The following is a 27,647-nucleotide window of genomic DNA, read 5'->3' as shown; positions in this document are numbered from 1 at the left end:
TACAGTTTTTCCTAACCCTTCAACTGTCTATGAGCTAATAGTAGTGGAGAATACAAATTTTTTATCTCATATGTTTAGTTAATACAGGACGTAGACTTGTAATGCTTTCAATTTGATATAAATATATGTGAAAATCATCGTTGTTTTAGTTGCTAGAAGAAACTACTTCGTGCATCGTTGATTTGCGTATAGTATGTTTATATCTGTGATTCATATTCCTAAGAACTGCTGAACTTAGCAACTGTTGAACAATGCTTGTCAGACGCGGGCTTAGAAATGTTATTTAAGCAATTGTGAAAAGATGTGTAATGTTATTTAAGAAATTTTTTTGTTTCATTGAAAGATTTAGGAGAGAGGTCTGAAATAAAGAAGAAAGTGATATGAAGACACCGATTGGTAAGTTTGATGGAGCAACTGCACAAACAACATAATACGTTGGTCTATGATCATGGAGTCGGTATGTAACTTCTAGATGTGTAACTTCTAGTTACACAAGTTAAATAGATGTGTAATTTTTAGTTACACATGCTAATCAGATGTGTAACTTCTAGTTACACAAGCTAAATAGATGTGTAATTTGTAGTTACACATGCTAATTAGATGTGTAACTTTTACTCAAACATACTGATTTTGATGTAGTTTTTTAGAGCAGTTTTATCTTGATTTCGTTATCTTGATTTCAAATTTGTTAACTTTTGCTTGTTGACCAAAATCTGAACTTACTTTTTGTTCTTGAATGATTATTTCAGCTTGTATTTCTAGCTCATCTACTTCATTCCCCTCTTACAATAGTGATGGTGGTGGATCTTACTTGATCTGTTAAGGTATTGAACCTTAATTCTTTTTATCAGTTCTTCACTGCTTGTTATATTTCATGATTGCAGACCTTTTTTATACAAATAATCAATTTTTGATTGGTGAAAATATGGGATTTTACTTGTATAGTTATCTTTCTTCTGCTCATGCTTTTCCTTCTTTCATATAATGATGTTGCCATGTTTCTTAGATTGTTGAATCAAAGCTTGGATTTTACTTACTATACAGAATGAGCACTGGTATAACAATTATGGTCAAATATTTTACTATATAGAAGGGTATACATGTTTGTGCATCGACACGACGACTGACATGGTAAACACGGGTTCAATAAAGTTAGGGTTAGGTTCATGTTATGAACATTCTTATGTTTTGTGATTTCTCCTGTTAGCTAGTTCTATCTAACTAGGCTGCAAAATGTAAAAATTCGGAAATCGTGTAACTATTAGTTACACATGCCAATTGGATGTGTAACTGCGAGTTACACATGCCAATTGAATGTGTAACTGCTAGTTACATGTGGTAATTATATGTGTAAAACTTAAGATTTGTATATCTTATGTCATGCATTCATATTTTTTTATGTTCTGGTCTGATACTGGAATACCAGTCAGTCTTTTCATGCATAAATATTAATTTATCCATCTTTTTACAGGTTACCCTCTCTGAGCAGAAGAGTTAGGAGGTATGATTGCGTAAGACTTGAGATGACAGAGAAGAATATGATGATCAATTGGTGTTTTGGATTGGTGTGTCAATCTGCAGGTGTTGATTATTAATATTACCCTCAATTACACTGGATAGATGCATGTGTAACTCTCAATTAGACTAGATAGATGCATATGTAACTCTCGATTACACTAGACAGATGCATGTGTAAATTCTAGTTACACATGCTAAAAAATTGTTGTAAATGAATATTAAAGTAATACATGTATTTTTTTATGTTCTCTTTTTTATGTCTATTTTTTGCATATATATACAAGTGTAACTTTGCATTACACATGGCATAAGGATGTGTAACTTCTGGATACACATGCCATATGCATGTGTAACTTATGTTTACACATGCCATATGCATGTGTAACTTATGTTTACACATTCGCAATATACTTTAATAATTTCGGGCCTAGATTTAATAATTTTGGGCTTAGATTTAAATTTCATTTAATTATGGGCTTGGCAATATTCATAAGGGTATCAAAGTCTTTTAATAATTCGGGCCCTAAATTTAAACTTCTTTTAATTAAGGACCTCGTATTATGAGTTACCCATGGGTGGGGCCTGAGCCTAATTTTCCCAAGATAATACCTAAAATTACTTTAAATAAATAAAAAGGGCTTAACCCGTGCCGTAACGGCACAGGATTGCACTACAATTTAAGACCTTGTTGTTTCGTCTTCTCCTAGTTCATAATCTGTACAACATGTTGTCAACCACGTCAAAACCATTTAACAGCGCCATCCTAATCGAAATCTGAGAACAAATTCAAATTTTTGACAAAGAAATTAGATCAAATGAGCAAAGTTTCAAATTCAAGATTTCTGTGAACTATCTATCAAAATTTTAAGAAAAATATATAGATCAAAGAATCAAGAATTTCTTTGAACTGGTCTAGTGAATTTAAGCTTGCATGAAGGTAATTCAAAAAATTTCTATGAGCTGCAGAGAGTAAAGGCTACCTTTCCCGAACAATTTGTTCCACATACCAATTCCCTTCGTCAAAAAACACGGATCATAATTGACAAAATAGACCGCATAGCTCATGGTTAAAGGAAAAGCTAGGAGTCTGAGTATATACAATTTACTTTCAATATTCAATATTGCTTACATTCTTTGTCATCTTCATTTTTTACTATTAGTCGCGTACATGCAAATTAAGTGGGAACATAACCACATCCACATGACGCATGCCTGTTGTGTCTGAGCTTTGTGATTCAGTTCCCAAGGTTCACAATATCCAGTCATAAATATGGTGTCCATTACGTGCATAGAAAGGTTTTCTGAGGTAGTTTTGCCAGTCAGTGGTAGTGATAGTAGCAGCTATCAGCAAGTTACTTGTGGCCAATAAGTGGTAATAGGAGCTCTCTCTGAGGATCTTGTGCCAGCAAGTGGTAGCGGTAGTAACAACTATATGGCAGGTCCTGGTGCTAGACCCACTGTAAGCCTACAAAACGCATGTCACACGATAAGTTGAGCTGAGATTTTTCCTTATAAAAGTTAGAAGGAACGACAAATCATGGCAGAGGTTACCATATTGTTTAAATCATCAACAACTTATGTAGACAGCATCAGCAATAACGAATCCCAAAAATCAACAACTACAACTTTATTGCGGAAACCATATATCCACAGGAAGTCGAAGATAACCACCACTTAAAGAACAATTCAAGTTCTATTTTAGTGTGTGAAATTAATTTAATGGTGAAACGCGTGTAAGAATAAAAACTACAGCCGGTAGTGAATACACTTTTACATAGTTGAGCTATGTTTAGACATGTTTGCATAATAGCATTGTTAACCTGAAAAATCCCAGAGATGTTTAAAGATTCTGAATCTCCTTATTATAGATTTTTAGAAAAATAGATAAAAAATTGTTAGCAGAAACATTTGTCAATGATATACATGAGTTGATATGAATGTTGAAACTACGGTGAGTCGACAAATATTCATTGTCAAGCATGTGACAGTAGTGACTCGAATTTATTTGGGGTGGCAACTCTCTTAATGAAGGACTTGAAATATATCATATTACTAACAGTCATTGTTTTATGTTCGTAATATTCGCATGAATGATCACAATCCACAGATCTGATCCTTCCCTTGGATGTATCCACAAACAGTTCACATTCTTTCACAAAAACAATTCCTACTCTTCAGCACCCATAAATGGATTATTTTACACACACCATTAAATTCCACTGTTATTCTCATTCATCCCATTCCTACACTACCTAACATTCAAGTTTCCTCTCTAAATCTGTAGTACCATTTCCTAAAGATTCAATTTAACCTTTTTTAATTGATTAAAAAGGATACCACTGTTTTTAATTGCTGATGCGGGTCATTGATAAAAGCATAAAATCGAAGCGTATGAGGCACGTACAAAAGAAAATGAAAAAACGAAGCGTAATTTGGTAAATGCAGATTCTCCCAAATGTAGTCAAAATAAGAAGATAGGAAGAGATCAAATAGACTAAAATCCCATTAAAAAAACCAAAAATTATACTTAGCATCAATATTGATAATGGTTACGCAGAGCTATACAAAGTCCATGGACTATTATGACTTTTCTTGATATGACTAAACTACATACAGATAAAAATTTCACATAAATTTTTGACAGATCAATTTGCTTTCGAATGAAAAATACAGTCAAATTAGGTATTACTGTGAAGTAAGGCTAATTAACATACCTTACCTGCTTCCTAGATGTGCTATAACTTCTTGACCATCAACCTGCAAAAGTTCTCCATTAAGCCAAGCATTGTCGGGATCCTCTAACAGGGTTCACAGCGATCAGTATACTGCCAGTAAAAGTATGGGGGAAGTAGGTTCAAAAAGTGTGGTAGATTCTTTATGTTGAAATAAATAGACGGGCAATAAACGGAACAATAATGGCGGAGAGTTTGCTTGTAAAGGTGGTTTACTATACCCAATGGTCAGTCTTGTTCTTCACTAAACCATTTAGAGTACCTAAAGTATACTCTTCTGCAATTGCATGATTTCCCAAAATATATAACCAAATGAGAAACAAAATGAAAAATGCAAATCAGATAAAACAACACACACTGAGTTTAGAGTCTATACTACCTAAAACGGAGCTTGAATACTAACCGGAGAAGTGGATTCCTGATTAGAGACCAACCATGCATAATATTCCTCATAATCAGGCATTCCCATATCGGGATGAGTTTTTCACGAATGTAGTAATCGTACACAACCATGCATAGAATTCAAGATTTTTGTTTTTGGAAAAAAAAAAAAAAACAACAACAACAGATTTCAGAAAGGAAAACTCACTTAAAGGTACAGTTTATCAAAAGTCCATAATCAACATCCTTTGATTTAACCGCGAATAATTCCCAAACCAAAAAACATCTGTATATAAAGATTATTGCAGCTTTGATCAATGGCTAAAAAAAATTAAATTGATCTAGCAAATACGATCAAAAAAAAGATAAATAATCCATGAGAAAGAACTACCCCTAATGACATGGCATCAGATAAAAAAAAATACTCCGTATCAGAAAGACATGAACAAAGTTTAGAAACTACAAACTACCTACAGATAAAAAATAAAACTACAAACTACCTACAAAAGAACAAATGATTCAGCTGAACGATCTAACCTCTAATGAAATCCAGACACACATTGGAATCGGAGAGGTCAGTTAGAAGAAGCAAAAGGTTTATTCGTTATTTTTTCCTTCAAAACGTGAAATTGAGTAAACGTGGGAGGACAACTTAATGGTATTCAAATTGTTAAATTCTTATTAGAATTCAAAAACATGATCTTCTAGGATATAATCATTGAACTATACCCATCCATCACGATCGGAACCACATAACTGAGAACAAAAGCAGTTGCTCTTCCCTAACCAAAAATACTTTCCAACAGTGTAACACTGGTTTAGGACTTTATGCGAACAGTTCCAGTGCATGGCTTATTAATACAAAGAATTGAAAGTTCGCAATACTGGTCCCTCAAATTTCAAATCTACAATAAATAAGAAGGCTAGAAACATTAATTATTCATAAGATGGGGAGAAACAAGCAGCAAATCAAACATCAAACATGCATCAAGAACAAACGATCGGAATTATCTAATTGAGGTTTTGACTTAAGCTTTGATTTTTAGAGCTTCCGTAGGGTATTAACTTCGGATAAGAATCCCTAAAATCAGAATATAAACATAATCTCAAACTTGAATTTGCAAAGAAGAAAAAATTGTCGTGAAATGAGAAATACCAAGAAATAATTTATACAGAAGTGGAAAATTAATTCCTCTAGCCTCTTTGAAATGATCAAAAACTGAAGAATTGAAAATCACCTTAATTACATATAACTATCAATGGACCTAACTAAAACCCAGATTGTAATATGAAAATTAAAGGAAAATACAAAAGGAATTGGGGAAAGAAAACGTACCTCTTAGGGGGGAATGTTGTGGGTTTAAAATCATTTTAGAACTAACAATTTAATCGTTCGATCGTCATGGTTAGAGTTTCAGGAGCGACACAAAAACAAAGGAAAATGGAAGAAGGAGAAGAGGCATTTTCTTTTGCACTGAATTGAAACCCAAATCCTCATAGAGCGTTTAATGTGAACATGAAGGATGAATCACGACCGTGGAGTCGTGGACCTGTCTTTTGATTATCATATTTTACGCCACGCGTGCGAGATGTAAGGGGTGGCCTGGACAACCACAACCATAGATTTATCCTTACCAAAAACAAATCCTAACCACCACTAATCCAGGCAAAGTTAGCCAAACTGTGATTTATACTTAATATAATACCAATTATAAAAATAATTTTATACTTTATATTACAGTTTTTCGGATTGGGCGGGTTGCTTAGTTTAGAAATATTTGTGTCCATGCTTGACCAAATTTAACTCGGGTTTATTAAATTTATGCCCAAAATTATCCAAAATTTTGAAATATGTTGCCCATGTCCGCCCAACATTCGGGTTGGGCATGGGTTAGGTGGGTTAACCCAACCCAAGTCCCACCCCTGGGCTGGGCAAGATGCCAGGGACTTGCTGGTCATTAAAAATTATACCTTGAATAATTTTGTCAGTGTCAATATTTCAGGTTTTATCAGTCTGTCACTCTCAAAAATCTTTCGAGTAAGATCAAATAGAGTTAAAAAGGTAAAGGGTTTGGGAGTTCTGAGTGTATCGAATAAAGGTCTTGAAAACCTGTTTCTTCCACCGAGCTTCAACAATGGCGACCGTCATGCAGAAAATCAAAGACATTGAAGATGAGGTACTTCATTTCTATACCTTAACCCTAATTTTTGTTTATACCTGAAACCCTAATAAGCCTCGTCTTATTTGATTGCGTTGATTGTCGAGTGGTTACTAATAGTTGTTCTTTGTTTTGATCCAGATGGCGAAAACGCAAAAGAACAAAGCTACTTCTCATCATCTTGGAACACTTAAGGTTTCTCATTCTTTTACTGGATTTGTCGTTTGTTCTAATAAATAATCGTACTAGATATTTTATTATCGTGAGTGTTAATTGAAGTTAGAATGTTTAGTTTGAGTCTAGCCATGGTAATCTCAGAGGGGAAACTATTGCAAGGATGAGATATTTTTGAGTTGTGGTTAACATTGATGGTGGGATGAGCTTTTATTGTATTTGATTTTTTTTTTATAACATTTTTGTATTGATATTTCAACTGGAATGCTCAAGAATCCCGAAAATATAGAACTAGGAAGTATTTAAAGGAACGAGTTGCTACCAGTAGACGGATTGTGGCCTGAAATCTATTTTTAGGGGCATACAATTGAAGTATTTCACAGAAAGGAAAAGCTTGAGTTTTAGGGGATGGTGTGGAGGGCAGTGAATTTCATTAGAGTATGATAATCCTAATAGTGCAACCCATTTCTACCCTCTATGCATTACAATGTATCAAGTGGGAACATATATGCTTATTCGAGGAAGTTTACTGATTGGTCGCTCTGGTTTTCACAGGGACAGTTTATTGTGTCTCACTTTGCACTATCTGGTTTTTAGATCTATTATTTGAACAAACCAACACTGCTTAGTTGTTTGTATGGTTTTAGGCTAAACTGGCAAAGCTACGACGGGATCTCCTTGCACCTCCATCGAAAGGAGGTGGTGGTGGTGCTGGTGAAGGCTTTGATGTTACTAAAAGTGGTGATTCTAGAGTTGGTCTTGTTGGGTTCCCTTCAGTGGGAAAATCAACCCTTCTAAATAAATTAACTGGTACATTTTCAGAGGTATGTTTCTTTTTTTAGAGGTATGTTGATTTCTTATTTTAAGTTCATAAATTGTTTGCCATAATGCTTTTAGTCTCGCCACAAATCTTTCCCATCTTCTGCTTTGTTTTTCTAGTGAAGCATTGCCTTCTTTGTGGAACTCAAATGAAAGAATTTATACTTTTAGTTTTCTCTGTATTATGTGTTGTTTTGTTGGTGACATCGGGTTTTCAATATCATACTGCACTGCGTGCTCATTCTTTCTCTTGTCAGAAACTTCATTGCCTCAGAGACGAGACATATATCCGAGTTCCGAGGGGTCTTAAAACTCAATTGGACGGTCATAGCATGCTATAAACGCACACGATTATCTGTACTTACAAAAACAGATATTGAGCATTTTGTAGTAAAGTCTTTGGTCATCTAGACCATCACTCCTATTTTAAAATCTGTTTCAACTTCTGCATAGTCTACCAAAGGTTCACACAAAATGGTGTCTGAAATCTGAATAAATATTGTTAACTTTCATTTGGGGTGTTGGATCACGATAGGCAGCTTAACTGACAGAAAAAGAAATGATTCTATATATTGTTATCGATTAGAATACAAAGCGATCAGAGTGTGAAATGGGCGAGCAGATAATTCTATGGAACAGTTAGATTAGTGGTTTAACAGCAATTGCAGCCGCTGGAACTAGTTATGCTTCATTCTTGGTATTCCATCCGAATATTTTTCTGTTTTAGTTTATCTGTTATGTGCATAGACCAGCTATGCAATCTCCTGTCTTTCTGAAATATGAATGTATTTATATGACAGAAAGTCTTTAAGACCATGTATAAGGGCTTATGGTTATAATGGTTTTGCTGATATGCAGGTAGCATCCTATGAATTTACAACCTTGACTTGCATTCCAGGTGTTATCACATACAGAGGGGCGAAAATTCAGGTACCGTTCTCCTCTTTAAAATGGCCTTGAGAGTTTCCCTTACTCTTTGCATACGCTAACTAGTTATTTTTTGTTGTTGTTGTTGAAAATGCTTTCTTGTGATGTTACATTTAAAGGAAAAAGGTTGGTTGAGTATGTATCGTGCATTTGGATGGCTCCATGTGATTCTATCTTGAATTGTAAAGTAGCGTGTATCTGGTGTTTGTGCTTGATTTCCATATGTCATCTTTCGCATAGATTCTCATGTGAAGTGTCAAGATACTGGAGAAAGATGATAAATACACCATACTAAAGATGAATATTTTTCACTATGTCTGCGTTCTGGTCTCTATATATATTCTTCAGTAGATAATTGAAACATACAGAAGCACACAAAGTTGCAAGTATTTGTATGTGGTATGTTAGCTTGTCAAACTGTGATCCCATAACCATTTTCCTGTATGCAGTTACTTGATCTCCCTGGGATTATCGAGGGAGCGAAAGATGGAAAGGGTAGAGGAAGACAGGTAAGATTTTTCATTTTTTGTTTAGTCTTTGCAATCCAATCACATGGTGGTTCCGATATTCAGTATTTTCTACTGCAACTTGCAATCTAATTCATCTGGTTTGTTTTGGACTTTCTACTGCAACTTGCAATTGCATATAAGTGCAATCTGTTAACATATATTTTTTTTATTAATGTCACTATGGAGCCATAATAACGATTTTGATGTTTAAATAGTTCATATGTCAAAATATCAGCCAATTATTAAACAATTACATTTTGCTTTTACAGGTTATCAGTACTGCCAGAACATGCAACTGTATTTTAATTGTTCTTGATGCAATAAAACCAATAACTCACAAGCGTCTAATTGAGAAAGAGCTGGAGGGATTTGGCATAAGGTATACTTCAAAATAATGTTGCTATCTAGATACTATTATGTATTTGGTCACTGGCTTAGAGGAGCAGCGAGCTTGCTTACATTGGCACAAAATCAGTGGTTTCTTTGATTTTCACTGTCATTTATATACATCGAGTTATTTGACAAAATCACCAATGCAGTATAAGAACCTAAAATAACAATAAAGTTTGAGGTCCAGTTAGATTCTGCTAAGGTGAGGTGGTTATTTTACTGATATCACTGGTTAATCATCCTGTGGGACCACATTGTACAAGTTATGTCAAAGTTAGATCCGTTCTACTAAAACTCACCAGTTCATTTGAACCGAAGTGTTCCCCACAACACAGTACGTTATGTGCAGAGGAGCCCAGTTAAATGTCTTGCTAGGCTGACAATTTCTTTAGGTACGGTGAAGGAGTTAACATGTATGGTGAAGGGTTTCTTTATGCGAGTCATACCATATAACTTGATTAAGTTGACAGATCTTTTATCTGTCTACATGGATTGCTGCTTCAAAATGATTACCTGGCAGGGTGGCACGAGCATAAATTTTTTTGATTGCTTATATGAATTAGGTTAACAATGAGGACTCAGTTGTCTTGTGTTTGTATATAATTTAGATTAAAATGTTTTTAAGAGCTTATAAACTATAAAGATTTCCATTCTTTTGCTACTTGCTTGCATTTTTGTTACTTGTGAATAAGCTTTGGTTATTCATGCTGATACAGATTAAACAAGGAACCACCTAATATGGCCTTCAGGAGGAAGGAAAAGGGTGGAATTAACTTCACGTCAACTGTAGCAAACACACATCTGGACCTTGAGACAGTGAAGGCCATATGTGGTGAATACAGAATTCATAATGCTGATGTCTCACTGCGGTTTGATGCAACTGCTGATGATCTCATAGATGTCATTGAGGGAAGTAGGGTATATATACCATGCATTTATGTTGTTAATAAGATTGATCAGATTACACTCGAAGAGCTGGAGATCCTGGACAAACTCCCTCATTACTGCCCAGTCAGGTAATTGTGTCTTTAATTTTATTAATGGGGTTTTCTTAGTTATTTATTTGAATCGGTGTGTTCAGATCATGAATGTCTGCTCGTTCAACTGGCGAACTAATTCTAAATAATTCGTATATCTGAATGCTTACACCTAGCCCTTCCAAATCTAGTACCCAATCCTACACTGGTCACTTCAGGATGCTAGCTTTAAAGTTCAAAATGACCTGGTTGTATGCTGATCGCCTGAGAATAAATGGCTGTTGCACTATCTTTGTTTTTACACTGGCAACCGAAAAGTTACATTAAAAGAGTTCAAATATTGAGTAAACCTTGCATCTGAGAAGGATGGGAAATGCCTTAAAAACTAAAAACGAGAATTTTATATCTCGTTTATGTAGCGCTCCTCGGTTTCCGCTTTGCATAGGTTTTTTCTATAAAGTCCAGTCCAGGAGGGATCAGAACATGAGTAGGAAGCTCCCATCTCGAGATGTGCCTTGCATTCGATGTTGCAACATCTCCCACCCTGTATGGCAGGCTGTAGATAGGGAGATGGCACACCTCATTTTGATCCTTGATCCTTGCTAGATGTTTTGAGAGTTTGGCCCTTGGTTTCAACTGTCATGCAGCTTATTTTCTACTTTTGTTTGTAATTGGACATTTTCTAACTTATATTGTTAATGTTGTTGCAGTGCTCACCTAGAGTGGAACCTTGACGGCCTTCTTGATAAGATATGGGAATATCTTGACCTAACCCGTATATACACCAAACCAAAGGGGATGAATCCAGATTATGAAGACCCTGTAATTCTATCATCCAAGAAGAGAACCGTAGAGGATTTCTGCATCCGAATTCACAAAGATATGCTTAAGCAATTCAAGTAGTGAGTATCCGATTCCCTCTCTCTTTAACTTTTGGGTTTATGTATCTTTTCTTAGTGCATTTCCTTGTTATATTTTGTACCTCCATTGCATTCGCTCCTGAATGGTGTCTGTCACTAATCATGTGATGATAAAATCTCCAGTGCGCTGGTTTGGGGTTCAAGTGTGAAGCACAAGCCACAAAGAGTAGGCAGGGTCAGTTCTTTAATCTTGCTCTTCTGTCAATGACTGTTTTTGCTTATATTGATTTTTTTTTTTAAAATCATTTAGTGCATAATGATGAATGTATTTTGACTTTTTATAATCTGACTAGGAACACGAACTCGAAGATGAAGATGTCGTCCAAATTATCAAAAAGGTGTGATCATTTCAAAGAACTCGGTTCTTTGGATCCTACCGAAGTGTATGATGAGGACATTGATTAGACGGAAATATCTGAATCATGAAAAGAAAACTTCCTGATGAGTTTTATACTTCAGTTTACTCTGTTTATCCAAAGTAATTTTGCTAACTCGAGGATCTGTATTTTTCCCCCGTTTTTTTTTTCCCGAAATTCCAGATCTTTAAATGTTGTCTTAGTTGTTGGACATGTACTGAAAAAAACTTCTAATAGCAGTTTAGGTTGGGCGTTCTGATGTAATATTTAAAGCTTTTTATGTCCGTATTTACCGGTTACAGGTGGTGTTCTGTATACATAGGTGTCTTTTTTAACCTAAATTTTGTGCGATAGGAACTTCATGAATAAGAAAACTTGCTTAGGAGGTATTGAAATCTTTATCCATATGCTGCGTTTTGATATATACGCAAGCAGGATTTTTGTTGGAAGTAGTGGGTTGTGAATTCTGCCGTGTAAAGGAGACCTTGAGCATTCAACCCTGGTGTCAAACCACTTAAGGTTATTATTTCCAAACCTTATTCATTTTGTTGGCAAATCCATTTTGAAAGAATTGCTTCAGGTTTCAGCAGTATGCTGAGTGAAAGAAGAATGATGGGAGTAATGAACTTCCTTGCATTTACTCGCCTTTTCAACAACTCTGGCCATGATCTTAATTAGATAACCAACCTAGTAAAAAATCGTAAGGAGCTTGGGACGAATGGGATCTTTTAAAGTACTAAACTTTGGAAGTTTAAAATATCATTCCTTACCTGTCTGACCAAAGCATTTGGGATTAAAAAGGTAACAGAGCAAGAGCCTGTACAGGTGATGAAAGCATAGTAATGGCTGAAGAATGAGAAGAACGAGGTGCAGTGGAGGATGAAGCATCACAATAATCACGTAAATATCACTCTCTTCGGTAACGAAACCTACAGAAGCAAGCATAGAGTTCCAAAATTCACGGGTTGCGATATAGCTCTATGAAAGTATGAAGTTGAGCCGATTTCTTGTACAAGTACTGTTAACACCCGATCCCTTGCAAGCGCTACTTGACAAGTTTTAAGAAAATAGATCAAATCCAACGAAGAAGTAGAGGTGGCATAAACCTCGATGATTCATTATCCATATATCCCTCACTAGATGCAGCAAATTCACGACTTTTGTACATACCGCGGAATCATGAAAAAAAGTACAAACTCGTTAGTGCAAGAACGCAACTCATGCAAGTAATGGTACAGTCGTACCATCGAATCTGCCAAGAGTTCTGTTTAGTCCAGACCTTAATCATCATCCCTTAATATCAAGCCACCAAGGTCTAAGAGGTATATTGTCCATAGATCAACCATTTTGAGAAGATCACTAGAAGTAGTCTCAAGAACTAGACAGTCAAAACAAAGCCAGACTGATTTCGCTTCACATTTGGGATCTAACGTAGAAAATGATGAGAGGGACAGATGCAATTACTCACTCATATGTCTACTCAAAAATAAAAAGTAAATCAGTGAATGACAACAAGGAAACAACACCATAAACCCTTTTAAAAACTCCTGCCGTAAGCTTTATTTATGATTAAGAAAAGGAAGACCACTACAAACTCAAACAAACACAATCACTACTCATAACCTCAAATAGATAACACACTAATAAAACTCAATTGAAGGACACATCGATATATATAGGATCAAGCACTAGTCCTTCAAAGGAAAATTATCTATTCAACCACTATGGGGCAGTACTTGGTCCTGAGATAGGTGACTGAGCAGGAGCATGTGCCGGTGGAAGCATGGCAACGGGTGAAGAACGAGGTGCAGCCGAGTGTGGAGCATCACAGTAACCACGTAAAATGTCGCCCTCTTCAGCAGTAAAACCCACAGAAGTAAGCATAGAAGGCCAGCATTCACGAGTTATGATACGGATAGCTCTACAACATTCAAGACCAAGATACATCTCTCCATCCATGAAGAAAAGTATAATCTCGTTAGTGCAAGATCGTAACTCATATAGTGCATTCCAGCATTCAACCATGCCAGCACCGTCATCCGCATTGATCCGAGCTGCTAAGTTATGACCTGGGTGATGAATCGTGGCTGGCACTTCCCTTGCAGCTACAAATGTTGAGCTACTGACCATAAGAGCTGAAATTGTCAACGAAAGAACCAACTTGCTGTTGATAAGAGCCATTGCGAAAGAATGATGAGTTAAGTTAGACAGAGGATTATAGAGATAGAGAAGGCTGTGTGAAGAAGTGGTGCTTGGTGGTCGGGTATATATAGAGGAGAGTGGGAATTCAACCATTATTATGTAAATAGTGGGCTTTGATTGTCCAATTAATTGAATTCTAACGCAATTGAGTGAAAATGAATCGACTTTGGGGCAGAGATCTAGAAAGAGAGGATTATATGTAATCGTGGGTCTGATTAATGGCTAAATCAAATCAATGAAATTGTAGTGTTATCTTAATTAAGGCTGTCCAAATGTAACTGCCATGATCATTTGGAACTTGAATCGGTTCATATATCTGATTCACGTAAGGGCAGCATATAACATTTTAACTTGGTTGTGTCAGATTGGTTTCCCCTGGGTTAGACTTGCATGGATTGTCAAAACTTTTGTGATGTTTGAGTTGGGCATTATGGGCGCATCATTTCTTAGTTCTTTCGGCATATTCACACTGAAATGTCACTTATCTATTGACTACTGAAATGGTCGTTGCTGGTACGCCACAAGAAGCTTGCCAAGACTGTACGCCCATGGTTAATACGTTGCACGAAGTACAACGAATGTGCCTCACCTTCTATTTCACTGCACATTTTCTTAAGGTATAGGGAATCAATTGTTTGGTGTATTGGGTCTTCAATTGGCTTGCGCAGCTCTTGGGAGAAAACTTCTTGAGGCGATTTGCTAGGCTACATGTAGAAACAACCTAATAATGACTAACTTCTTGAGCAAGCTAAGATTAATGTTTTTTATTTCTAGTGCGGGTAAGTGTTCGGATTCAGCGTATAATGGTCGATTCGTATCCACCCAGAAAGAGCATTTTGGTATCGGCGTAACGAGGAGCGGCGGCACACTCGATTAACTAACTGATGTAACGAGCATGTGCCAATATTTTGTGTCTCAGTCGAGCCGAGAAATGAGGTGTAATATAGTGTGCCATTACCGCATATGGACAATTGAAACCTCTTTTGTTCGATTTGAAAAATAATTCATCACTATAAACTTCTCAATGTTCTGAATCGATAAAAAGACCCCAAATCTAGCAGATTAGCTAGAATTTGCTCAAAACTACAAGTTTAAAACGAATGGATGAACACCGGAAAAAGTACATAACTTAAATCTGGCTTAACAGCTTCCAATAGCTTACTCATGATAAAAGAAGACGAACTCAAACAAACAGTCCATCATCATGATTCATGACATAACATAGATATTGATTCTAAAAAACACAAACTAAAACCATTTTAAAGGACTCAAACAAGCATATAAAGTTGAGCAGTAGTCCTTCGAAATATTATTCCTCGTCTATCCAACCACCATAGGAGAAATAGTTTGTCCAAAGAAAGGCGACTGAGCAGGAGCCTGAACCGGTGGAAGTGTGGAAATGGGTGAAATACGGGGAGCAGCCGAAGCATCACAATAACCACGTAAAATGTCACCCTCTTCAGCAGTAAAACCTACAGAAGTAAGCATAGAAGGCCAACATTCATGAGTTATATGATACGGAAGGCCCCCACAACTACAAAATGGTTTATACCACGTTTGTAGATGAAGGCTATTATTGGCGTCACATTCTATTAGAAGGGCGTCATCTAATAGGACAAAATGGATCACCCACAAGTAATATCAAAAATCCCTTATCTCAAATAATTTTGTAATGACCGAACAACCCTTATGTAGTTAATTTTAATTTAATTAGATAATAATTAAATTAAGAAGATGAATTTTGTTAGATGGTAGAGAGGGTTTAACACAAAGTGATGATGAATCTCAACCAATTGAAGAACCAATGGTTGAAAATCAACAGGTACACCTCTAAACTATCTCCCATGGGTTCAATTTCGCTCAAAACTAGCTTAAGTACGTAAAAAGTTCGAGATTGTTAGACTTTCATGGAAAATTACGGTTGACTTGAGCTTCGTTGCCAACCGTAATTCAATTTTACGTCTGGGATTGGAAGAACTCCAAACCGTAACTGGTTTCCAATAGGACAAAATCTGAATTACGTCTAGGTTAGATTTGTCATCCAAACCCAGCCGTAAATAGTTTTTGCATGGGTATTTATTACTTGTTTTACGTCTAGGTTAGGTTAGCGTCTGGAAAAAACACTTCAAAAACCCAGACGTGGGAGAATACGTCTGAAAAAAATTCACGAACCTAAACGTAATATATTACGTCTGGAAAATTTATTTTGCGAACCTGGACGTAGGAGGTTACGTCTGGAAAAGTTACTTTGCGAACCTAGACGTAAAAGATTACGTCCGGTAAAGTTGCACCACGAACATAGACGTAATCCAATTTGAAACTTCTTCTATAAAACATACATGAAGAATTACGTCCAGGTTGATCCTATAGAAATACAAACCACAAAATTGAAATAACGTCTAGATTTACAAAAGGAATATTTAGTAAACTAACCTAGACGTAATACAACATTGGACGGTTTGATTCAAACAAAACCTAGACGTAAGACTACATGCAAATCCTATTTTACGGTTGGATTGAATTCAACCTAGACGTAAGTTCTTCAATTTCAAAATTTTACGTTTAAAAACCTAGACCCGAACCCAGACGTAACACGAGCAGATGAATAACTGAAACCTAATTTTATTTCGATTTCATTCAATCTAAGCTATTTTAAGCACATAAAAGAGTAAACAAAGATGGGTTTGAACGATTATTACCTAACATACACCATGAGTTGTTGTTGTGGAGTTTGAAATTGTGATTCTTGAGATGCTTTGAGCAGAGGAAGAGAAGAAAGATGAAGAGGAGCAGTTTTTTTGTTGAATTAAAATAGAAAAGATTTGGTTTTTAAGTTTTTATTTTAGTTCAATGATAATCTAGATATTTTGTTTTGGTGTTAGGATAACCCAGAACCACTTTTTTGTGTTGGTTAAACTTCAACATAGAAGTCACTAACAAGCTGGTTAGGACAAGATTAGGAAATTGATGTAATCCTAAGGGAATTAGAAGTCATCTAGTTCTAAGAAAAGGAAATACATGTAATAAGGTAATAGGACTAGGAAAAGGAATTCATAGTTCTATATATATATATGATCACCAAAGTTGTGGTTGATCATATGAGCAAGATTAGAGCTTGTGTTTAGTTTTGAGAGATTTTCTAAACATCAATAAAGAGAGTTGTCTTTATATAAGCTAAGTTTCATCTTGCAGTTGCCATTAATTGGTATCAGAGCTTGTTTCTGAGCCATGGAAAACGAAACCACCATTGTGGGTGTAAAACAGTTCACGCCACCATCAATAAAAGTTCCAATCCTCAACGCCACAAACTACACAGTATGGGCCATGAGAATGAAGGTACTGATGAAAATCTACAAAGTTTGGGAAACAATTGATCCTGGTACATTGGACCCAGACAAAAACAATGTTGCCATTGGATTACTCTTTCAAGCAATACCAGAATGTCTTGTTCTACAAGTTGGTGAACAGGAAACTTCAAAGAAAATTTGGGATGCAATAAAGGCAGGAAATCTCGGAGCTGATCGAGTTAAAGAAGCCTGTCTGCAAACCTTAATGTCTGAATTTGAAAGAGTGAAGATGAAAGACACTGATACTATTGATAGCTTAGCAGGAAAGCTATCAGAGATAGCCTCAAAAGCTGCGTCACTTGGACAATCCATTGATGAAGATAAACTGGTAAAGAAGTTTCTCAATAGTTTACCAAGATCCAAGTATATTCATATCATAGCTTCTCTCGAACAAGTCTTAGATTTAAAGAAGACTAGCTATGAAAATATAATTGGAAGATTGACAGCATATGAAGAAAGAATCCTTGATGAAGAAAACAATGGAGAAACTCAAGAAAAACTCTTGTACACAAACTCTTACCAACAAAACTCCACGACAAGAGGAAGAGGTCGTGGAAGAGGTGGTAGAGGAAACAGAGGCCAAGGAAGGGGAGGAAGGTTTAACTCACAAGATAGAACAACAAGTCAGAATGATCAAAACCAAGGGAAAGAAAAGAAGGATAGATCAAACATTATTTGTTACAGATGTGATAAACCAGGACACTTCTCCTTTGTATGCCCTGAAAGAATACAAAAGATGGAAGAAACAAACAAGAATGAAACAAGGGAAGCAGATACAGCTCTTTTCATGCACGAAGTTGTCTTCTTAAACGAAGGGAAACTAATACCAAAGAACTATGAATCAAAGGATGGAGAAGAAGGAATCTGGTATTTAGATAATGGAGCCAGCAATCACATGACTGGTAAGAGACACTACTTTTCTGAACTCAATAAGAAAATCAAAGGATAAGTGAAGTTTGGGGATGGATCTTCTGTAGAAATTGAAGGGAAAGGATCAATTCTATTTCAGAGCAAGACCGGAGAACAGAAGTTTGTCACAAACATCTACTTCATCCCAAACTTACAAAGCAACATTCTAAGTTTAGGACAAGCTACAGAAGTTGGATGTGATGTTAGAATGCGACAAGATTATCTAACAGTTCATGACCCAAGTGGAAGACTTTTAGTTAGAGTCTCACGCTCACAGAATAGACTCTACAAGATAAGTCTCATGATTGGAAGGCCATTGTGTCTGAATATGAGACTGGAAGATCAGACACGGAAGTGGCACGCAAGGTTCAGACACATAAGTTTCAGAACCTTAAAAACTATGTCTCAGAACAAGATGGTTCGAGGGATACTACAACAAAACGGAGTGGTGGAGAGGAGAAACAGTTTTTTAATGGAGATGACAAGAAGTTCTTTAAAGGCTATGCAGGTACCTAATTATCTATGTGGAGAAGTTGTACGACACTCCACATACCTGATAAACAGGATACCTACGAAAGCTCTGAAAGACATGACTCCATATGAAAGTTTGCGAAAGAGAAAACCAAACATAGATCATTTAAGAGTGTTTGGTTGCAAAGCATACGCAAAAGTTGATTCTGCAACTCTTAAGAAACTGGATGATCGATCTCATACTCTTGTGAATCTAGGAATTGAGCCTGGATCCAAAGCTTACAGATTATTCAATCCAACAACGAAAAGAGTAATAGTGAGTCGAGATGTGGTATTCGATGAAAAAGCAAACTGGAACTGGAAAGAAACTAATGATGGACCAAGTAGGGATCCAGGAATGTTTCACATGAGATGGGGTCAAGTAATTGATGAAGGCGAAGGACCCATAATCATCAATACCAATGGAAACAATGATGTTAATCAAGAAGAAGAAGAGAATAATGAAAACACTGAGAATAACGAAGAAGTAAGAAGAAGAAGAAGAAGAAGAAGAAGAGATCGATGAAATAACTCAACCCATTCCACTGCGAAAATCAACAAGACAGATACAAAAGCCACAGTATCTGGAGGATTATGTTCTTCAAGCTGCAGAAGAATGTGAGATTATGCTACTTTCTGTTAATGATGAACCAAGGAATTTTCAGGAAGCAAAGGTCTCGACTAAATGGACACAAGCATGTAGAGAAGAAATTATTTCAATCAACAGAAACAAGACTTGGTTTCTAGTTGATAAGCCAGGTGGGGTAAAAGTGATTGGTCTTAAGTGGATCTTCAAAATAAAACGGAATGCTGATGGTACTGTCAACAAATACAAGCAAGGCTTGTAGCTAAGGGATACGTTCAAGAATCAGGCATAGACTTTGATGAAGTTTTCGCACCAGTTGCTAGAAGAACAATTCGTCTTATAATTGCAGAGCAGCATCAAACTCATGGGAAATTCACCACTTAGACGTTAAGACAACATTCTTACATGGTGAATTGCGAGAAGATGTGTATGTTGAAAAACCAGAAGGTTTTGAAGTAAAAGGACAAGAGCGTAAGGTTTATAAGTTATCAAAATCTCTATATGGTCTAAGACAAGCTCTTCGATCCTGGAATACAAAGTTAGATCAAATCTTAAAGGGAATGAGATTCATAAAGTGTTCTATAGAAACTTCTGTATACAGAAGAGATGAAAGGGAACGTTTCTTGTGATTGCAGTCTATGTAGATGATCTATTTTTGACTGGAAACTCCCTTAAGGTGATCAATGAGTTCAAGAGAGAAATGTCATCAAAGTTTGAGATGTCAGACCTCGGAAAACTCACTTATTACCTTGGCATAGAATTCCATCAAGGAGTAGATGGGATTCAGATTAAACAAGAAGCTTATGCAAGGAGAATTCTGAAAGAAGCAGGACTTGAAACTTGTAATCCAACTAAGATACCAATGGAGTTTGGACTTAAAGTTTCAAAGGCACAAAAAGAAGCAGAGATTGATTCAACGAGTTATAGAAGAAATGTTGGATGCCTAAGATACTTATTACACACAAGACCAGATTTGGCTTTCTATGTCGGAGTATCAAGCCATTAGATGCAGAGTCCACACAAGTCTCATGGTGATGTAATAAAGCAGATATTAAGATATCTAAGAGGAACAATCCGCTGTGGATTGAAGTATGGTCGAGGAGGATCAAAAGGAATTGTTGGGTATAGTGACAGCAGTCATAATATTGACCAAGATGAAAGAAAGGGTACAACTGGTCATATATTTTATCTAGGTGAAGCACCTATTACATGGTGTTCACAGAAGCAAGACACTGTAGCCCTCTCATCCTGTGAAGCTGAGTTTATGGCCGCAACAGAAGCAGCTAAACAATCAATATGGCTTCAAGAATTGTTGGGTGAAATCAAAGGAAGAGAACCTGAAAAAATTCTCATCAAGATTGATAATAAGTCTGCAATTGCACTCACTAAAAATCCAGTGTTTCATGGGAAGACGAAACACATTCACAAAAGGTATCATTTCATACGAGAATGCATCGAGAAGGAGGTCATTAAAGTTGAACACATACCAGGAACTGAGCAGAAAGCAGATATATTGACAAAGGCATTAGCTCGGATCAAGTTTGAAGAAATGAGACAATTGATTGGAGTACAAGATATGTCACGGGTAAGGTTGAAGCTTAACGGGGAGAATGTTGGTTAAACTTCAACATAGAAGTCACTAACAAGCTGGTTAGGACAAGATTAGGAAATTGGTGTAATCCTAATTCCTAAGGGAATTAGAAGTCATCTAGTTCTAAGAAAAGGAAAGACATGTAATAAGGTAATAGGACTAAGAAAAGGAATTCATAGTTCTATATATATATGATCACCAAAGTTGTGGTTGATCATATGAGCAAGATTAAAGCTTGTATTTAGTTTTGAGAGATTTTCTAAACATCAATAAAGAGAGTTGTCTTTATATAAGCTAAGTTTTATCTTGCAGTTGCCATTATTTTGGACACTAAGAATCCAAGTGAAGCCCCTCTATTGGAGTGTGGCCCCAATAATAGCCTTCTTAGTGCCTACGAAATGCGACTACTGCAATGCCCATTTGCGTTACCTCAAAATTAAGCTACATTCTGGAAAAGTATTGTTGAGACTGCAATGATTGCTTTGTTCTTGTGCCTGAGCAGCGTCTACATAATATTTAATTGGGGTACTTTTGCAACTTATTGACCCGGCTGCGTTATGACCGAACCTAGCTCCCAGAATCCACGAAGAATGATTGCACACAGCGTGAGCATATTTTTTGAATCCTTTTGGCTCAAAAACACTGCTTATGTTCGATAAACAGAGAGCTGATTGATTACAGCCCAGTAACTATCCATCAGAGAGCAGCAACAAATTACATAAACCAGGAATTTTAGATGAACAGAACAATCCAAGGGCCAAGGCAAAACGAACAGAGATTAATATATATTTCTTTTGGATTGGGATCTCAGATCATATGAGTTTGAAGTCTGAACAGATTTTAGCCAAAAAAGAAAAAAAAATATACAATACTAACATATGATTTGCCCCCCCCCCCCCAAGAAACCACTAATGGTAATAATAGACATATCTGATATCTGGAGTTAATAAATATACTGCAAAATCAGAACTTGAAGAAAAGATAGCAATCAAAATGAAAATCCAAATTCTCTAATCTCCATGATCTTTTTACGCTTTTATACAACAGTTGAAGCAGCTCAAGAAACGACTCCTCCTTTTCTGCAATATTCGGATAGAAAAGAATGAGAGGATGCAATTGTGTCAAGCTAGAAGTAAAAATAATACACAGTTGATTATTAGTTTAAGATGTTTTCAGTATCATCTCAACCTCTAAAATTTCAGACAGTGTTTTTCTAATTTTTCTAGTTTTCACCACTAAAGGTAAGATTCTTCAGACGATCTTTGCCATTATATTCCAGCTGTGCTTACAAGTGCATGCCGAGTTGATAAAAGTGCTATTCCAAGGATCAATGCCAATTGGAAGGCACAAGCCGCACAACTATTCCTGATGGAGTTAACACTGGGCTTAGGCGATTAGTAACTTGGAACACTAAACACCCCTTTGAGTGTGTGGGACCATGTCATCACGTCTTGAACTACAATACAACAAAGTAGTCGGAAACAGCCCTTTTCTATTTTAAATCAACTATATATAGTTGAATACCCTCTCTTTCAATCAGCTGCTGAATGCTAATTTGTCAATCAAATCAAACTATCCTAATCATTTGATGCCAAAATCATGAATTTATCAACATCACATACCAAAATCAGGTTGGTTTTCAATAAGGTGACTTTACCATTATTTAATGGTGTTAATTAATCGTGCTATCGTCCTAATAATTTCTAAGAAATTCCCCAAAAATATAAAAAATTATTTTCAAAGATTTCATTATTCAAATTTCAAAACACCTATGGTAGTATTTCAAGGTTCTTACCAAACTAATAACATAATGATATTCAAATTTATTGACCCTATACTAAATATCAGAACAAATTCATTTGGGTTTTGTTTTGACAAATGAAAATTCAAATTTTCAATTATCGGTAGCTAGAATGCACTATCATCATGAATATCCTTTCATTTTGTTCTATACTTTTCAACAAAAAGAGTTTTCTTTATTGCTAACTTTCCCAGTCTTTAATAATTGCTTCACCATTGTTACCCACACAACAAAAAAATAATTGCAATGTTGACTATAATAATAATTCAATTGTAAGGATAGGGAGAGAGAGGGAACACACAGTTGGAGTGTGATGAAGAGGTTGGTGTCTATCGGTTTGTTTCTTGTTGTCGAGTTGATGAGTAGGGTTAACGAGTTCATCTTCATTACCAAGACTAGCCCTAGAAGGATCTCTCTTGTTCTGTTTTCTCATCTCTCTGATTTTTGTGAAATCCATTGAGTAATCTGGCATTCCTCCTTTTTGATCCCAGTCACCAAATTGAGGTACTGACAACCATTGTCCATTTTTCTGCAACAATTACAAACCCAAAATAGTAAATTTCTAATGCTCACACACAGTACTACAAAACAATCTTTGTCTTTGCTTGGCCATGAGATACTTTAAGATGATGCAAATGAGAAGAAAAAAAAAGTTTCTTGATTTTGTAAGATGTCATGCTAACTTCTAATTGTAATTTGCATTTGAAGACACTAAAAGAATGGTAATTTTCACATGTAATGCTAACCTACTTTCAATTCCAAAATCAATTAATCGATACCAAAGTGGTGATTGATTGATCGACTTCTGACCGTTGAAAAAGTAAAACTAGGCACCCAATCTCTTCATAAACAGGTGTTAAGAAACAGACAATCAGGGAGTAAATTAGTGATATATTTTGTTTTTAATTATAAACTAGCAACAACAGAAACAAATAGAAATAGACAGAGAAGTCTCATTTTTACATAATATTGATTAATTAAATTATTGTTATAAGAATTATCACCATTCACAGAGAAAATTAACTTTAGCCACAGATTCATTCAAGATAAACACATATAATTTGCTTAAAGCCTCCAATAACATGATTTTTAGGTCAAAATTCACAAGACTACAACAACTTGAATTGAAGCTCCCTACATATAGATTTCATTTCACCAGAGCATAAACAGAAAATCAAATCTACAAAATTAAAGTAAAAAGAAAAACTCTTGAAAAAATCAACAAAAAAATAAATAATAAAAAGTTCATTTTCCTGGAAATTAAAGAAGAAGCTAATAAGGTTCAGTATTTCTTAAAAGTATATGTACATACCTCTCTTTGATCCTCCATGAATCTAGTGTTGCTGAGATCTCTATTTGACTGTAAAAGTGAAGTTAGGGTTTTAGCTTGCTGGGGAATAAAGACGTTGAGGAATTATGTGAAAAAAGAGGGTTTGTGGAGAAGAGTCTGTGAGCAAAGGTTTTATAGAAGATAAGACAGCAGCAGTAGAGAGGTATACAGCAGATGACAGCAGGTGTACAACTGAGATTCGTATGGGTGTGAGTTTTTGATGATGAATCGATATACATACACATTCACACGGTTTGCACAGGGACATCTTGAATTTGTCAGCAGAACTATAAAGTAAAGCGTTTAGTTAATCATAAGTACCCCTTGTTTAGCCGATAAATAACTGAAAATGCCACTGGATTTGGTGGTTAGTATGAGTGTGTGTGTATATGACTAGGTCGTTATCCATAACTAACCGCCCTCTAAAACATTCTTGGCAGCTAGCTGGCTGGCTGGTACAGCCCTCCCTCACATGCCACCCAGTCTCCATGCTCTTCTGAGTCTTATGACCTCGATCGGATCTAAAGTCTAAACCATTCATTCCAACGGTCTTACCTATACCTATTCATAATGAAATCAGCCATTCCTTCGCGTTATCTTCTAACCTCTTGATTAATATTCTCTCCGTTTCTAAAAAAGAGTTATTGTCACTATTTTAGTTTGGTCTACTATTACGCTAAAATAAAAAAAGTGATAGTATTTTTTTTTTAGAATAGAAATGAAGATGGTATATCGATTCAACCAAGCATTTACGAGAGAAGACTTCGAAATCAATGACATGCATGGTAAAAACCTCGTATCAGAAATGTTGCCTTAGTCCAAAACCAAAAGAATAAGATTGGTCCTTGTACATTTCAAATTCGTCTTCTTTTTTTTTCCAATCTCGATTTGAGCCTGGATATGACTTCTAGAACACCAAGATCGATTCAATTTTCCACCGGGTCGCAATGTTAATAGGTGTTAGCTCAACCAGACTGATCAAGCTTGCGTGTATGATTTAAAGTGTAAGCTTTTAAATTTAGTAGTTATTACCTTTATTGGTTATTTATAATTTATGGCATTTTAAAGCAATTGATGATTTATTAAAAGAAAATTTGGAACTCAATTAGAAAGAAATCAAAAAAGACAAACGGTATTTAAGTTATTCAACACTCAAATCATGCTTAAACGTATTGGTCCAAATTTTATTTTCTTCAATTTTATACCAGTCGCACAGGTAAAAAAAAGTTACGGTTTGGAGATATGGTTGTGAATAAATGCGCTCTTTAGAGATAGTTTTTGAGATTTTGGGATGCAAATTCTTTATTCCTATTAATAATGAATAAGTTGTTGACTTTAGTTTATGGGCTGATATTTTAAAATGCAGGGATTCTATGAAGGCTAATTCCAAACTCACTCTGAAAAATGGTTCAAGTGTGAGTTTCTGGATTGATATTTGGATGAGTGACTTCTTTACTAGGCTTTTCTCATCCATGCTCTTTTCAAACTCTTTACGATTTAAAACTGCTTTAATTAAGGACATGATATTTGTTAGAGCAACGCTCGGTCGAAGTCGCAAGTTTTGTTATCTCAAGCTTGTTATCAATGTTAGATACACAAAACTATATCTTGATTTCTAGTCTACTAAAGTAAGTCTCAGACTAGGTTATCACTGAATAACCCTCGTTGATTGAAGACTGAAGATCAAACGAAGACATTTGGAGAATTTCATCAATAAAGAGGTATGTGAAGAGTGGACCATTCTATTTACTCACAACATTACCATTTTATCTATATGAGACAACGTCGTATCACTTCTAATAGACTTAATATTGGAAAGAAGAAGTTTCGAGTCAAGCTTGTCTTGTTAAACATCTTGAAATATGATTCAAGCAATGGATGTTCATAGATCACTAATTAACAATCTTAGGCTCAGAATAATTTATTGTTCAATAACTATTTTTATGTCAATTGGATCATTTGAAAATTTCCCAAGCAATAATATTTATATTTATGACGATTGGGAATATTTCAAAACATCAAAAGAGAGTTTTTGGAACTGCTAAAATCTGGACACAGGGTAGCGCATACCCAGTATGCGTACCCGACATATCTGAAGTTCTGGAATGTATGCAGGTACACATACTTAGTACGCGCACCATGTAGTTCTGAATTCGTGAATGAGGGAGGTATGCATACCCAGTTCGCGTACCTCAAGGCCCTGAGTTCGTGAATAGCTTAAGGGTACCCATACATGGTACCCGTACCTTAGCTCCATGATTTCACGAACTGGTTCATAGGTACGTGTATCCTTTCGCATACCTGCCCAGTATGAATTAAACAGATGTCCGTGAACTATATTCACAAATATGTTTAACATTGCTACAACTTTCATGAACACCTCTAAGACATCTTTGATCACTAAATCACTTTGTGTATGTGTATCATGATTCAATTCTTAAGTGTTTAAATGAACACGGTTATGCTTATATATTCATGTGACATACTTTCCATGAACTATGATTATACACAGTTCCAGTACCTGGACCATAATGTATATTCTTTTGTGTAATTTCAAAACGAACTTCTTGCATGCTTACATGAACTCCTAACAAGAGTTTCATCTAAACAGAGAAAGTATTTGCTTGAATCTCAAGTTATCTTAGCTTAAATTCTAAGCAACCCTAGTATTTAAAGTCTATAAATAGATAGACTTAAACAACTGTGAACTTCAATCGCAGACACTTTTGTGTCATATTTGTATGCTAGAGTCGTCCTCTATTAACCTAGGTTTTCTCTGAGAAACATAAGTAGGTTAACAACGTCCGACTATCTTTACCTTGATAGTCTGTGTATCCTGATTTTGTTCTTTCTGTTTGTTAAAGTTTCGTCAATCTTCTTCAGGAACGAGATAAATAGAAATCATAAAATTCTCTTCTCTATTAATAGTCGTCCTCTAAGATTTTGTTGAAAAAGCGGGGGTACAACAACCACACCCAATAATTCGTTCGGCAATCTGTATGGACTAAACTCGAATATAATTCCGAGAGCATCAACTTAAAAGTGAGACTCAATCAAGAAATATACCAAAGAGATTTATCTCTTTCTCAATACAGTCAGTAAATCAACTAGATAAAAATCCGTGAGACTGATTGATATGAGAATAACTTGGACGGTACCAAAGACCAAAGCCCAAGTGTCAATCAGGTTTTATCCAACAATCAAGGTCGGATTTATCAACTAATTGAACTACGCACAACCTATGATATTTTAATTATATAAACAATATAATGCGGAAAAGAAATAACACAGACACCAGAAATTTTGTTAACGAGGATGCCGCAAATGCAGAAAACCCCCGAAACTTAGTCCATATTTGAACACCACACTATATTAATCCGCTACAGACTCTATTCTACTACAAGTTAACTTCGGACTGGAATGTAGTTAAGCCCTAACCAAGTCTCACACCGATTAAGGTACAGTCGCGTTCCTTACACCTCTAGAACCACGCCGGATTCTTCGCACTT

The 27,647-nt window shown here is 35.8% G+C and overlaps 3 protein-coding genes and 1 long non-coding RNA gene across 4 annotated transcripts; 1 reads left to right on the top strand and 3 right to left on the bottom strand.

Annotated features, from left to right (window-relative positions):
* Positions 1–2,483: 2,483 nt before the first annotated feature.
* Positions 2,484–6,150, bottom strand: LOC113357256. The gene is made up of 4 exons (XR_003363542.1): positions 5,968–6,150; positions 4,840–4,917; positions 4,233–4,343; positions 2,484–2,983 (listed from the first exon to the last, which is right to left on the bottom strand). It is a non-coding gene; the product is annotated as an uncharacterized LOC113357256 (long non-coding RNA).
* Positions 6,151–6,651: 501 nt separating this feature from the next.
* Positions 6,652–12,251, top strand: LOC113357254 (developmentally-regulated G-protein 3-like). Its single transcript, XM_026600609.1, has 10 exons — positions 6,652–6,808; positions 6,932–6,985; positions 7,612–7,788; positions 8,642–8,713; positions 9,160–9,219; positions 9,489–9,598; positions 10,326–10,625; positions 11,297–11,488; positions 11,630–11,681; positions 11,800–12,251. Exons 1-10 carry the CDS (start codon positions 6,767–6,769, stop codon positions 11,848–11,850), a joined length of 1,110 nt encoding a protein of 369 aa, XP_026456394.1. The 5' UTR covers positions 6,652–6,766; the 3' UTR covers positions 11,851–12,251.
* A 1,194-nt stretch (positions 12,252–13,445) lies between these two features.
* Positions 13,446–14,077, bottom strand: LOC113357255 (egg cell-secreted protein 1.2-like). Its single transcript, XM_026600610.1, has one exon. The coding sequence runs from the start codon at positions 14,041–14,043 to the stop codon at positions 13,585–13,587; it is 459 nt and encodes a 152-aa protein (XP_026456395.1). The 5' UTR covers positions 14,044–14,077; the 3' UTR covers positions 13,446–13,584.
* Positions 14,078–21,919: 7,842 nt separating this feature from the next.
* LOC113357253 lies at positions 21,920–24,391 on the bottom strand. Its single transcript, XM_026600608.1, has 3 exons — positions 24,121–24,391; positions 23,110–23,337; positions 21,920–22,086 (listed from the first exon to the last, which is right to left on the bottom strand). The coding sequence occupies exons 1-3, from the start codon at positions 24,136–24,138 to the stop codon at positions 22,036–22,038; spliced, it is 297 nt and encodes a 98-aa protein (XP_026456393.1). The 5' UTR covers positions 24,139–24,391; the 3' UTR covers positions 21,920–22,035.
* Between the last annotated feature and the right edge of the window lie 3,256 nt (positions 24,392–27,647).

Source organism: Papaver somniferum, chromosome 3, assembly GCF_003573695.1.
Source record: "Papaver somniferum cultivar HN1 chromosome 3, ASM357369v1, whole genome shotgun sequence".
Lineage (NCBI taxonomy): Eukaryota > Viridiplantae > Streptophyta > Magnoliopsida > Ranunculales > Papaveraceae > Papaver > Papaver somniferum.
The sequence above is the reverse complement of the archived record's forward strand: the minus strand, read 5'-3'. Positions and strand labels throughout refer to the sequence as shown.

Excerpts from the sequence above, each read along its gene's own strand:
- LOC113357253 (XM_026600608.1), bottom strand. Across the intron at positions 22,087-23,109 it reads CTCTTCATCACACTCCAACT|AAAAGGAGGAGTCGTTTCTT; the intron begins GTGTGTTCCCTC and ends CGAATATTGCAG.
- LOC113357254 (XM_026600609.1), top strand. The coding sequence starts at position 6,767 with ATGGCGACCGTCATGCAGAAAATCAAAGACATTGAAGATGAG. Across the intron at positions 7,789-8,641 it reads TAACTGGTACATTTTCAGAG|GTAGCATCCTATGAATTTAC; the intron begins GTATGTTTCTTT and ends GCTGATATGCAG. Across the intron at positions 11,682-11,799 it reads AGCCACAAAGAGTAGGCAGG|GAACACGAACTCGAAGATGA; the intron begins GTCAGTTCTTTA and ends TAATCTGACTAG.
- LOC113357255 (XM_026600610.1), bottom strand. The coding sequence starts at position 14,043 with ATGGCTCTTATCAACAGCAAGTTGGTTCTTTCGTTGACAATTTCAGCT.